At 34.0% G+C, this 13,378-nt stretch overlaps 1 protein-coding gene across 1 annotated transcript; it reads right to left on the bottom strand.

Annotated features, from left to right (window-relative positions):
- Nucleotides 1–477: 477 nt before the first annotated feature.
- LOC124888963 lies at nucleotides 478–1,838 on the bottom strand. Its single transcript, XM_047400250.1, has 3 exons — nucleotides 1,742–1,838; nucleotides 1,488–1,554; nucleotides 478–676 (listed from the first exon to the last, which is right to left on the bottom strand). The coding sequence occupies exons 1-3, from the start codon at nucleotides 1,836–1,838 to the stop codon at nucleotides 478–480; spliced, it is 363 nt and encodes a 120-aa protein (XP_047256206.1).
- Between the last annotated feature and the right edge of the window lie 11,540 nt (nucleotides 1,839–13,378).

Genomic DNA, 13,378 nt, shown 5'->3' with positions numbered 1-13,378 from the left:
TTCTTAACTTTTTCATTCCACAACCAATCCCGCCAATGCCGGCCAGACCAGCCCCTCGAGGCACCCAAAACCTCTCTAGTTGTCTCCTTGATGCAACTCGTAGTCGTATCCCACATATTATCCACATCCCTTCTACACTCTCAAGCCCCAATCTCTCCAACTTCACCCCTATCTCCAAAGAAGTAGCCAGGGTCAGGTCGCCCCACCTTACTCTAGATCGACCCTCCCTACCCCTTATCTTATTTACCTTTTCATAACCAAGTCCATCACCAGAAGTCTATGTTGGGTCGAAAGGTTCTCACTCGGAAGGACCTTACAATACTTACACAAAGCTCTATCCCCCTTCCTAAGCAGCAAAAAGTCAATCTAAGTCTTGGCTAACCTACTGCGAAAAGTAACCATATGCTCCTCCTTCTTCGGGAAGCAAGAATTCACTACCACCAACTCAAAGGCTCTCGTAAAATCCAAAAGAGAGGCTCATGCATCGTTCCTATCCCCAAAGACAAAGCTACCGTGCACCTCCTCATAACCTACCGGTAAAGCCTCGATGTGCCCATTGAAGTCCCCTCCTAAGAAAAACTTCTCCGAGCTAGGAACATTACTAACCACCTCATCCAAAACTCCCCAAAATCTCCTCTTTTCCTTCTCGTGCAGGCCCACCTGTGGCGCATAAGCACTACAGATGTTCACCGTGAACCCCCAATAACTAACTTAATAGTAATCACCCTATCACTAACCCTATTAACCTCCACTACCTGCTCCCTAAGCTCTTCATCTACTAATATACCTACCCCATTCCTATGCCTCCCATTACCCGAATACCATAGCTTGTACCTATCCACATCCCTAGCCTTAGAACCTACCCACTTAGTCTCTTGTACGACCCTACCCTCAACCTATCCTCTCTGGAAACCCCTCTCCTAATACCTTCGTCTTTACACCTGACCCCAACGCCAGACCCCACCCCCACCCCTAACCCCACAGGATATGACCCTATTCCACCATTTATCCCTAAAGCCACTACTCAAAATCGGACAACAAGAAAATGGTACACAATAGCACAGCAGTAAAAGGCACCCGCAAAGCACCGAAAATACCTTCAAAATATGCGAGCAACAGATAGTAGGCACCAAATTAACACACAGATTAATCAATCACAAATTCCTGATAGTAAAGATACCGACAATACGTGGTAAAAAAAAAAAAAAACAAAACAACCCACCACCAAAACAAAGGGACAGTGGGAAAACAGTAGGAGAATAGTAGAAGGCACGCACAAAAATACACAACAATATCTGCCAATAAGAAGACCAGGCACGCAATAATCACAAGAAACTGAGAATAAAATTACATAAAAATAGAATGTAAAACAACTAAGTAGTAAAGTTTGGATGTCACCTGAATACTCCTGCGTATGTTTAGACATGGCAATTTTGATGTTGAAATTGGTTGTCGGAGTAAAGTCGCTGAAAATCGACTAGTTGCACGTTGCCGGAATGTCACTTGGGTTTCTTCCTGGTGTTACCAGAAGCTGGTCTCCTATTAACGTCTTACCTGCTCAGTTAAACCGAATCTGACCGGTGATTCACAAATCCTCCATCACCGGAGTTGAGCTGGTGGAGAAACTAATCCTTCGACGATAGTAGTGACTAGATGACAAAATAACAGAGGGGAGGGGGAGGAGAAGGAGAAGGGGTTGGGAAAAGAGAGAGAGAGAATGAGAGAGAGAAGGGAACTGCACCTGTTTTCGATGCTGCTACGCCATCACCGGCGTCCGCCGGACCAGTCAGAGACCGTCTGAAGTTAATGTTAAAAGTTACAGTAATCAAGAATGTCATTAATAAACGGAGGTGAATAGTTGCACCTTTAAATCTGCTTTATTAATTTATATAATTAAAAAGTCAAAAAATTTGGATGTCATGAAGATAATTTATTTTTTTAAAAAAATATATATATTATATGTTGCAACAAATATATTATCTTATGCAACATGTTATCTATTTGTTGCAACGAATGATATATCTGTTGTAACAGATGATTTTTCTGATGCAACAGATATATAATTTGTTGTCCAACCCAGTGTAAATAAAAAATGGTTTCTAAAAAGAACTAATTATTTTAATAATTATAAATCTGAAAAGTTATGACTTATCACAATATTGCTTAATTTAATTAAGTCATAACTTTTTACAGTAATCAAGAATGTCATTAATAAATGGAGGTGAACAGTTGTGCCTTTAAATCTGCTTTATTAATTTATATAATTAAAATGTCAGAAAATTTGGATGTCATGAAGATAATTATTTTTTTAAAAAATATATATATATTATATGTTGCAACAAATATGTTATCTGATGCATCAGGTTATCTATTTGTTGCAAATAATGATATATCTGTTGTAACAGATGATTTTTCTGATGCAACAGATATATTATCTGTTGTCCAACTCAATGTAAAAAAAAATGGTACTTGGAAAGAACTAATTTTTGATAATAATAAAGCTGAAAAGTCATGACTTATCATAATATTAATTAATTTAATTAAGTCATAACTTTTTACAGTAATCAAGAATGTCATTAATAAATGGAGGTGAACAGTTCCGATTTTTTGCCTAACTCATTCAAGTTCAATCCTCTATAGATAGGTCTCTCCTTACTCAGTCGTTCGTTCTACTACATACTATTTATTCATTGCTCTTGTTACACCTTCAACTACTTTCTCTTCAAGGACCTGATAGCTTTTTCTTGTCTCTGGTCAGTTTTTTTCTTGATTTTTATGTAAATATTCGTTGTATAATACATTACATTCAAATTCTTTCTTTTCTTTACTTTTATTTTTACGTGTGTTTTGTCAACTTATGTGTTTTCTAGATATGGCTGTTCCTGTGTGGGATGTCGTTATTTTATGAGACGTCATACGGGAACTGCAGAGGGAGGTTCATGACCTACATTGGGAGTTGGCCGCCGTCAGAGTAAGGATGCTGCGGGAGATCCGCAGGCTGAGGATGGCGCTCCTGCTGCCCGTTGAAGATTAGTCAGCCGGCCATACAAATAATAATGATGATAATAATAATTAAGCTTTTTTTTTCTTTTATCTATGTATTTTTTTTGTTTGTTTTATAAAAAATTATGTTTGATGCACTTGACTTTTTATTTCTTATTTAATTTTCGTGCTGTCTATTTCTATTTCTTAACAAATGACATGTCTACAATTAAGGAATAATTTGATTCCTCTATCAATAGCAAGAACATATGAGTTATCTGTTAGGTTTGTGTTTGTGTGTGACAGGAGCTGTATTTTGTTGTTAGAAACATATTAGTAATCTGACGAAATAGATTATTTATCTGTTGAAACAGATTACTAATATGTTGCAACAGACTACACATCTATTCGATTCATATTACGGACACCTAGAACCCATAAACATGAATCCAACATGAGTCTACTGTTACAACAGAACATTTATCTGGTGCCGCAGATAATGGATCTATTTAAACAGATTGCTCTTGTATTGCATTCATGTTCGCGTGCTAGCTACAACACACTAGCAGTTACTCAAATTCAACTAAAAAGCATAATCTGACTTACCAAAATCTCCTATCAAGTAAATTTCAAAGTTGAAAGTGATTTACGAAACAGAATTTGACATAAGAATTTGGTCAAAGAGCAGCAGTTGGGTAACAACAACAACAACAACAACAATGGTCAACAAGAAGAATATGAAGATGATAATGAAGTATATGATGATGATAATGAATCAGAAGATGATGAATAAAGCAGCAGCAACAATGAACAACAAATATCGCGAAGAGAGAGAAAATAACAACGGATGAGGAGAGAGAAAAAAATATTTTTTTTTCCTTCGTTCCCCGTTATATATTAACTAACATTTGGATCAAAGTATAAATTTAAAAACTTGTGGATTATTTTAAAATTTTCTAAACTTTCTTAAACCATAATTAAGTAATTGTCAACTCTACTCAATTATTAAGACTTATGTCACCTACACCTCATTTTAAATCTCTTTTGTCACCTATGGCACAAACCCCCTAGTGTCTTAATACTCTCCGTGTATATTCACGCTTTTGGTTTAAAATGTGTAGATAGCAAAAGTTTGGTTTTTGCATTGATCCCAAATGAATTCATATTTTGAAGGTAATTTAAAATTGCAATCAACTTTCAAAGCTAAATTGATTTCTTTTCTGATGAATTTGAATAGGTGGAATCAATATGTTTTATGCTGAATATATATTAGTGACAAGAACAAATATGAGATAATTTGATAATTAAAGACATGAATTAACCAAATGTGCATTAGTGGTGGGGTTGACAAAATCAACCCATAAAATTATGATTCGTTCAGTTTATTAAGATTTGGGTGGACTAATAATCACTTGCTTATTTTATTAAGCTGATTGCTTTGCTTGATTCATCATTTAAAAATTGGATCAATATACAACTCAATTGATTCATGAGAAAATTTTATCTAGATATTTTTAAAAAGATTTTTTTTTTGATATATTTTGTATATATAGCTATCATATAAGAAGATTTTTTTAATTAGGTATTTAAACAAATTATGAATTTTTAATTAGGTATTTAAACAAATTATGAACTCTTAACAATTAAAAGCAAGTTTTACAGATAGTTGGTTAGATCAGTTATATTGTTTGGAGTGTAGTGTTGCCAGTCAAAAACTCTAACATTTAAAATATGAAGGTGACAGAGATGAGAACTTTATCATGTATGTGCGAGTACACTAGAAGAGATAGGATTAAAAATAAGGATATCTGGAAGAAAAAATAGACGCTAGAAGAAAAAATTTACAAGGATATCAGTTATTAACTGTCTATTGTATCGTGTAGTTCGATTGTAGTATTATTTTGTTGTAGTGTTGTTCTGCTACTATCTGTTATTTTTATTACCATTTATTGTTTCTTTTACCTCCATTACGTCTTTTTCCTGACAATTTTTATCTTGAGTCGAGGGTATAGCGAAAACAATCTCTTTACCTCACCTTTAAGGTAAAGGTAATGTCTGCATACACACACTCCACCTTTCTAAACTCTACTTTATAGAATTACATTGAATATGATGTTATTGTTAAGAGAAAATAATTAAAAAATTTAAAATTTATTAAAAATTGAATAGATTGAGTTATGACCTGACTCTTAGTTTATTTTTGCTTAATCCACTTCAACCAAGTAAATAACCACTCATTTATTCATCTGACTCATTTTTATCTGGTCAAATTCAGCTAATTCGTTCCTTTGACATATTTATGCATCCGATCTATTTTAACTCACTTCAATTCAATTCAATCCGACTATTTGTCACTCGATCAGAGGACTAGTTTAACCGCAAATCTGAATCTTCTCTTATACAAAGATGTAATATTTGTACTCCCATGCATTTCAAAATAGTTTACTATTTTTCTAAAAATATTTGTTTTAATTTAGTTGTTTCTTCTATGAAAACAAGAGAATATTATTAGGTTCTATCAATACTATCCTAATAATTTATTTTTTTCATCCGGAGTCTGATACCCCCATTTGAACTTAATTAATTCGGATTCGCGTCGGATAGGACTCATTTTTGTTAGCGCTCCCTACCAAGGACTTTTTCATACCCAGGACCGAACCTAGGACCCAAATGACTAAACAAAGTGTATATACTCTAATTGATATTTTCACAGCATAATTAATAAGATTAATTTGGTCTAATAATTTTTTTGGTAAGAAGAGTATCAAATCAACAAAGACCAACTATTTTTAAATGCACATAATATAATATAATAATTTTAGAGATATATATTTAATGTCATGTTTTCTTTAATTATGACAAAAGAGTAACAAAGTATAATGACTTCTTTTTTTTGCATTAATAACTCAACTTAAAGATGTGCATGTGCTTCCTCTCCTTCTCCATATTTTTTTCTTTTCACACCGTCTCCCTCGAACAATAATTACTCTCGTGATTGTCAATTAAGAACATCAACTTCCCTTATGAATTTCTTTTAATTTTCTGAAACGATTCTCTGGACCATTCCAAATAGAAATAGCTTAAAATAATGGTTGCATTTAATTAGTGAACTACTTGTGATGGAGGAATTCAAAGACATGTCTATAAACATTAGAATTTGACAAATATTTTATACTTATAATAATATAAGAGTGATGTCATCTTGCCTTGATCGAGTGGCTTATATGGCATAGAATTCTCAGATTCACTAATGATAGAGGAATTCATCAATTCAAAGATGTGTTGATATTGACAAATATTTTATAATATGTTATAATACTCAGAGGAATTCATCAGTTCAAAGATATATCGATATTGACAAATATTTAATAATTATTATAATACTCCCTTTCACTCATTTTTACTTGTCGTGTTTCCCTTTTTTGAAAGTCAAACTATATAGATTTTGATCAATATTTTAAAATATATTTATTTGTCATAAAAATACGAGAAAGGTTATAATTTATAATGTTGCTCTTATATGTAGTTTTTGAATATGTAAATCTTAAATATAAGTAATTAAAGTAATTTAATTTAGTTTAGTTTCAAATAAACATGATGAATAAAAACAAACTGATGAAGTTTGCAACCAAATTTTCACAAATTTTGCTATCCCCGAGGAAATAAACAATACCTACTTGTGCCTGATCTCAAAAGTTCCGGGAGCTTCCTCAATTACCCTCTTTCGATCTATCAGTCTTTGCAATACTATTTATAAAGTAGTAACCAAAATCAGAGTGAATAGAATTAAGCCTCTTTTACCTGATATAATAGGTCCTAATGTTGTAGCAGTCCAGGAACTCCTGCATTATTTCAAACGAGTAAAAGGTAAAGCGGCTTATGTCCTTATGAAAATTGATCTGAAAAAGGCTTTTGATCGTTTAGAATGGTCTTTCATTCGCGAAACTTTACTTTACTTTAAATTTCCGGACAATCTTGTGCAATTAATCATGTCATGTGTTACTACAACTTCTATTGCCATCATTGTCAACAGGAATGCTTTGCCTTTCTTCAGCCCAACCAGAGGAATAAGGCAAGGCGATCCTCTATCTCCATACATTTTTATCCTATGTATGGAAAGATTATCCAGAGTAATTGACGCTCAAGTAAGTATGGGCTTATGGTCACCTACAAAAACTTGCTCAAGGGGCCCTTCAATCTTATCTACTTTTCGCAGACGATATTATCCTTACTAGCAAAATTACGGGTAATTCTTGTCGAAATGTAGCCCTCACTCTCTCCCGATTTAGCGTAGCATCTGGACAAAAAATTAATCTAGCCAAATCACGTTTATTTTTTTCTTCTAATACATCGATTAGAAGTAAGGAATATGTCTGCTCTATTTTTGAAATTAACGAGTGAGATACTTTTGGCCAATACCTAGGTTTTCCTATAATTACTTCCAAACCCGTTTTTCGAGACTGTCAATTCCTACTAGAAAACTTTAAGCGTCGCTTAGCGGGCTGGAAAGGTAAGTTCTTAAATGCTGCTGGGAGAGTAACTCTTATCAAATCCGTTCTCAATAGCTTACCAAATCATATTATGCAAACCAACAAATTGCCTGCTAAAGTCATCCAAAAATTTGAAAAAACTGAACGAGACTTCTTGTGGGGAACGACGGAGTCGCATAAGAAGTTGAATCTCGTTAATTGGAATACTGTGGCCACACCCAAAAGATATGGGGGGTCTAGGTATTCAAAATTTATTAAATAAAATCTATGTGTTACTTGCTTCCTCGGCTTGGAGGTTATTTCACTCCAAAGATTCCATTTGGGCATCCCTTTTACGGAATAAATATTTGAATCCAACTCCTTCCTCGGCTTCCACTTCGACTACCTGGAAGAACCTACAGTTAGGATGGAGATACTGCCCAAAATGACTTATATGGCAACCTTCCAACGGGAAGCATATTAATTTTTGGTACCAACCTTGGCTAGGTCCAGAATCTACTCTACGTTCTCTCATCCATGGCCCGCTACCTCGAGCAGAGGAATCCAAAGTTATCTCAGACTACCGTCTGAATAAGTCTTGGAACCTTTCAGCCATTCCTTTTGAACTACCTAATCCTATTTCTAACAAAATTCAATCAACTCATTTTCCTTTATATTCGAACAACTATGATAAAATTAAGTGGGGTCTCACCAATACCGGCAAGTTTACGGTTTGTAGTTGTTATAATCAGATAGCTGCAGAGAATTTGCTAACGGCCCCTTGGGAACCACCATATGGGTGTGCTGTCCAAGTGATTGTCTGAGAGCTTTCGTGTCTTACACAATTACCATGCCCTTGTAAAGATATCGCAAAGTTATTCAGAGGGCATTAAAATTCCAAAAATTAAGCACTTCCTATGGTTGCTGGTTCTTAACCATCTTCCAACATCGGCGCATCTTCACTATATATCGTGCCTGGAGTCACCGTATTGCAAGCGTTACAACAACTCAACGCCTGAAACTGTATCTCATATCTTCTCGACTTTCCCAAAACTTGAACAGTTCTGGGAAAAGTTAGCACCAAACACTACCTTCTTACTGAAGTTCTCGAATTCTGATGACTCCTTCACTGTTTGGCTAAAACACGCTCTTCAAATGCCTGAACATGGCTACCACGGATTACCTCTTAACGTTATAATCCCCAACTGTTTATGGTTCATTTGGACCAGTCGGAACAAACACATTTTCGAGGGTAACCTGGAGCCTCCGTCTCCAACGCTTGCGCATAATTTGGCAAATGAGTACTGGTTTTTAGCAGGCGAACCAACTCATACATGCAATCCCTTTACCTTATATGTAAAATGGAACCCTCCGAAAAGGGACTGCCTAATGCTAAACACTGACGTATCCTTATCGTCCAACATACAGATAGATTCTTTGGGGGGTGTTTTTCAAAACAATAGCGGCAAATGGATTATGGGGTTCACTGCACATGCTTTAGTGAAGGATATATTTTATCATGAACTTTAGGCTCTTTTTGTAGGCTTGCAACTGGCACTTCTACATAATCTCGGGCCGTTAGAAATAAATATTGATGCGGAGCAGATTATTAAGTTTTTTACTAATACAGAATCTAATCCTAATAACTCTGCTTTATTGGCTGATTGCAGGTCCCTTCTTCTACGTCTAGGTAGTCCACTACTTATCCATATCTACAGAGAGCAGAATAGACTTGCGGATAGCTTATCAAGAAGGGCCATCACTACTGCACTACCATCCAGCCTAGCTTTTATCTCTCCAGTTATGTCTATTACTACTTTTTGGGTGCCTCCTCAAGACTCTTTACAAATTTTGTGCGGTGACGAACGGGGAGACATTACTACTAGACGTGTTAAGGCCTATGGGGTGTTGCCGCCTAGCGTCTCTGTTAATATACCTACTAGTTTGCCTACTAATATCTTGGCTTGGCCTAACACTAATGTTGGATGTCCTGTAAATATAGCACTAAGTGCAGATACTATGGTGGCAGTGCCACCAAACTCCTCTCTATAGTGTTTTGTTATAATGCTAATATATCTATCTTATATTACCAAAAAAAAAAAAAGCTGATGAAGAAATATTAAGTGTGAGGTCATCTTGCTTGGATTGAGTGGCTAATATGGCATAGACACCTCAAATTCACTAATTCCCAAATAACTTTTCTCGTCTCTCCACTCCAAGTCCTTTGGAATTTGGATACATACCTATATCCTTTCCGACATATAATATCACCCAAAAGTTAATTGTGTGTGATTTCTAACATAATATCATCGAAAGTTATTGTGTGTGTTATTTTTCATGGGACTACTATGCTTTACTACCTTATCTTTTTTTTTTTTTTATACTCATAGTGAAGATAGATTTCAAATCACTATCTTAAAAGAAGCTTTGGACTAATCTCTCGTCATCACAACGGTTTGGGAGCAAAAGTATTGCGAGATGTAAGTTTTAGTGTTCTGGGCATATGGTTACACCTTCTTTGCATGGTTGTATTGTATGTACTATATTATTGTGATGAGAATAAATATACTATTTGAATACACATATCATTTCATGTTTTTATATGCATAATGCCACACATCAATAATTTAAAGGATATATCCATAAGAAAAGTAAAAAGTAGAATATAGGATGTAACTATCATAAAAAGTAGGATAAAAAATAAAATAAGATTATTAGATAATAAGCAAAACTAAACCGAGAAGAAAAAAAAGGGTAGCAACGTGATTACACTAAATCATTCGTTACATAAAATGACTAAGTTATTATTTTATGATACACTCAAAACTACACCTTAAAATGATATAACACGACCGTATGCAAATATAATAATCTAAAAAAGGTTGAATTTGAATCCACAAAAAATAAGAGAAAATATTATGGACGGCGCGAATACGTGAGGTAGGAAAGATTTTGGTTTTATCTATAGACCAAGAGTGCAGTAATACTTTTGAATTTAACTATATGATTAAAGAACTATGGTTGCGCCCCCACGATGGAACGCACCTTTCTTGATTTTCATGCAATTATAAATAACCGAATTTCTAGATATGCATCTAGATCTTACCTCAATCACTTATTCTTTTTGAAGATTTGAACGATTTATTTTAATAAGATCTTTTTAAATTTGTATGAGTTATTTAAATAAGAACGACTGATTATACCATCTAACTTCAACTTATTTATGAGAGAATCTATAGAATAAGAGTTAACACCTTGAGTTCATGCAAATTATTCTTATCAAATTCTTATTTGTCTTTTCAAGTAAAATTAAGATATTATGGTATAAATTGTTGTTTGCAGCGACCAATCAATAAAGAAAAATAAGTAATATTTTGATATTTTAATTTCCGAAAATCATGCAACGCACGAAAACCTTATGAATGTCATCCCAAATGAATTCACAACCCCAGTAGATAATTTAGTTACTAGTAATGGAAGTAAATAATTGCAAGAATTGATTAAAGACATAATGATTGCTTTGAATTGAAGATGGAGATAAACTGTAATGACCCTCGCATTGAAATTTAGAACTTTCTATGTTTTGATCATTTTGTCCCTCTTTGGATTGTTTTATTTATGAGTTGTGGGGATGATTGGCATGGTCCCAGATGCATTTGGGAGTATTTTATTTGAGTTTGTGGTTTTGAGCATCCTTGAAAGGATAGGTTTGACTTTGATCAATATTTTTCTATCCGAGTGTCGAATGGAGATTTGGACAACGCCATTAGATCTACAATATCAGTTTTGAGTTAGTAGCGGAGTTGATTCAGGTTTAAAATTTTTATTTTTCATTTCCACCTTCCATTTGAAAACTAGTTAAAATTTGGCCTAAAAGAGGTTCCACGGGTTAATTTGGTGAAAACGAGTCGTTTGAAAATCCAATATCTCCATTGAGTTTGAAAATTTGAGATTAGACTAATAGTATTATTGAGTTATTTCTGTTGAATCTCAAATGAATTTCGAGGATCCATTCGGAAGATTTCAACCCTTGCATTTTGCTGATGTTGCAGTTGCTGGTGCATGACCCTTCCCATTCATGATATCCTCTGTCGCGTTCGCAAAGTAGTATTTCCCTCCATTCGCATTCCTGATAACCACGTCGCATTCTCAAAGAGTAAATTTCCCCTTCCTCCTAATTGCAATGGCGGGTTCCGCAATCGCAATGAGTAACTAGTGAGTCGAGTTCATTTCTTTATCACGTTCGCAATATTTTATCTGTGATCATGGGGTTTGAGCTAGTTTTACCTTCGCGTTCACGGCCTGGGTATACGCATTCACAAAGGACATTTTTAACTCGAAAAGAATTTAATTTTCATCTCGACCCAAAACCCTATTTTCATCACATTTCACCATTGAGAGCTCGATCTATGGCAATTTCATAGGGGTTTTTCATAATTTCTTCTGTGGGTTAGTTCCCAAATTCTTATTCCATCATTTTCAATGATCTCCAAAATAACTTGAAGTTCATGATTTTAAATATGTTTTGGGGATTTTACTTAGTACAATATATATTAATTTTTTTTATTTGAGCCCGATTTCTATTTCATTTTGCTTAGGGTTCCAACTAAAGACTCCTCTTCATATGGGGAACATTATTCTTAAAATAAAATTTTAATTCTCTCTTTTATTTTTAAACTCATTTTGGATCCATCGTATTTCTTATTTGCGTATTTAATTGCATTATTATTATAGTGATGTCCAAGTAAGGGTTGAAAGTGATATTATTGATCAATACAAGACTATTTATTTTGATGGTACCAAGTAAAAATTGATAAAATGAATTATTGATACACTGAGTTGATTTACAGCTCACTTATACATGTATTGAATGAATTTTGTTCTTCATATTGATTTGTTGGGAGCATTACATCCTCATATCACGCATGCATAATAATGAGACATTGGTACCACTGAGATACTTTGATTTTTGTAAGAAAATGAGATACTTTGTAAAATGTCTATACCAAGGAATGTGCTGGTAAGATTGATTTGAGACATGAGATTGAGACTATATGAGTATATGGATTGCGAATCCCTCGTGGACCTACCTGGTAGCTGCAAGCTCGGTGGATGTATACAGAAAGTCATGCGATGGCTTTCACTATTCATCATCATTCCATTGCATTGCATCATTTGTATTGCATTATACTTCTTGGTTTGGTTTGATACTATGTTTTTATTTACTTTTGTATTGTGTTTCCGTCATCGAACTCTTTTTTTCATATTGTATTTGATCATTCATTTCATTTCATTTCATTATCTTATATCATCTTATACTGATTAGGGAGATTGAGATATTACGAGACATGCAGTATGGACGTACACTACAACAAAATGCATATATAGCTACATAATATATCGTAGCTAAATATGTAAAGTTTCATAGCTAAACACTTTAGCCACAATTTTTTTCCATAGCATTCGTAGCAAGAAGTGGCGTAACTAAAAGTTAGCTATAGACTTTTCATGGTTTGTGGCTAAGGACAAATACTTACAGCTATAAAAAAGTTGTGTTGTAGCTATGATGGTAAAAAAATCTTGCTACAAAATATATACTTATACCAAATAATTTTACTCTTTGCCACGACAAATAGAACCTGTATCAATTTTTTATATTATAGCAATAGTATATTCTATTGTGGCAAAAGATTTTGCTATGAAAATTTAAAATTTGTGACTAATTTATGTTTTAGTATCATAATAACAATCCTTACATTTAGCTACGTGTTAGAAAATTCATAACTATAAAATGAAGCATTTGCCATAAACATTTTGTACATAGCTAAGAATTCATTCATTTTGCCACGAAATATATAAATTATAGCTGCTTTTTAATTTGCTACGAAAAATGAATATATATAGCCATATTTTTTACAATTATATAA

The sequence above is a fragment of the Capsicum annuum genome, chromosome 11, assembly GCF_002878395.1.
Source record: "Capsicum annuum cultivar UCD-10X-F1 chromosome 11, UCD10Xv1.1, whole genome shotgun sequence".
NCBI classification, from domain to species: Eukaryota; Viridiplantae; Streptophyta; class Magnoliopsida; order Solanales; family Solanaceae; genus Capsicum; species Capsicum annuum.
The sequence above is the reverse complement of the archived record's forward strand: the minus strand, read 5'-3'. Positions and strand labels throughout refer to the sequence as shown.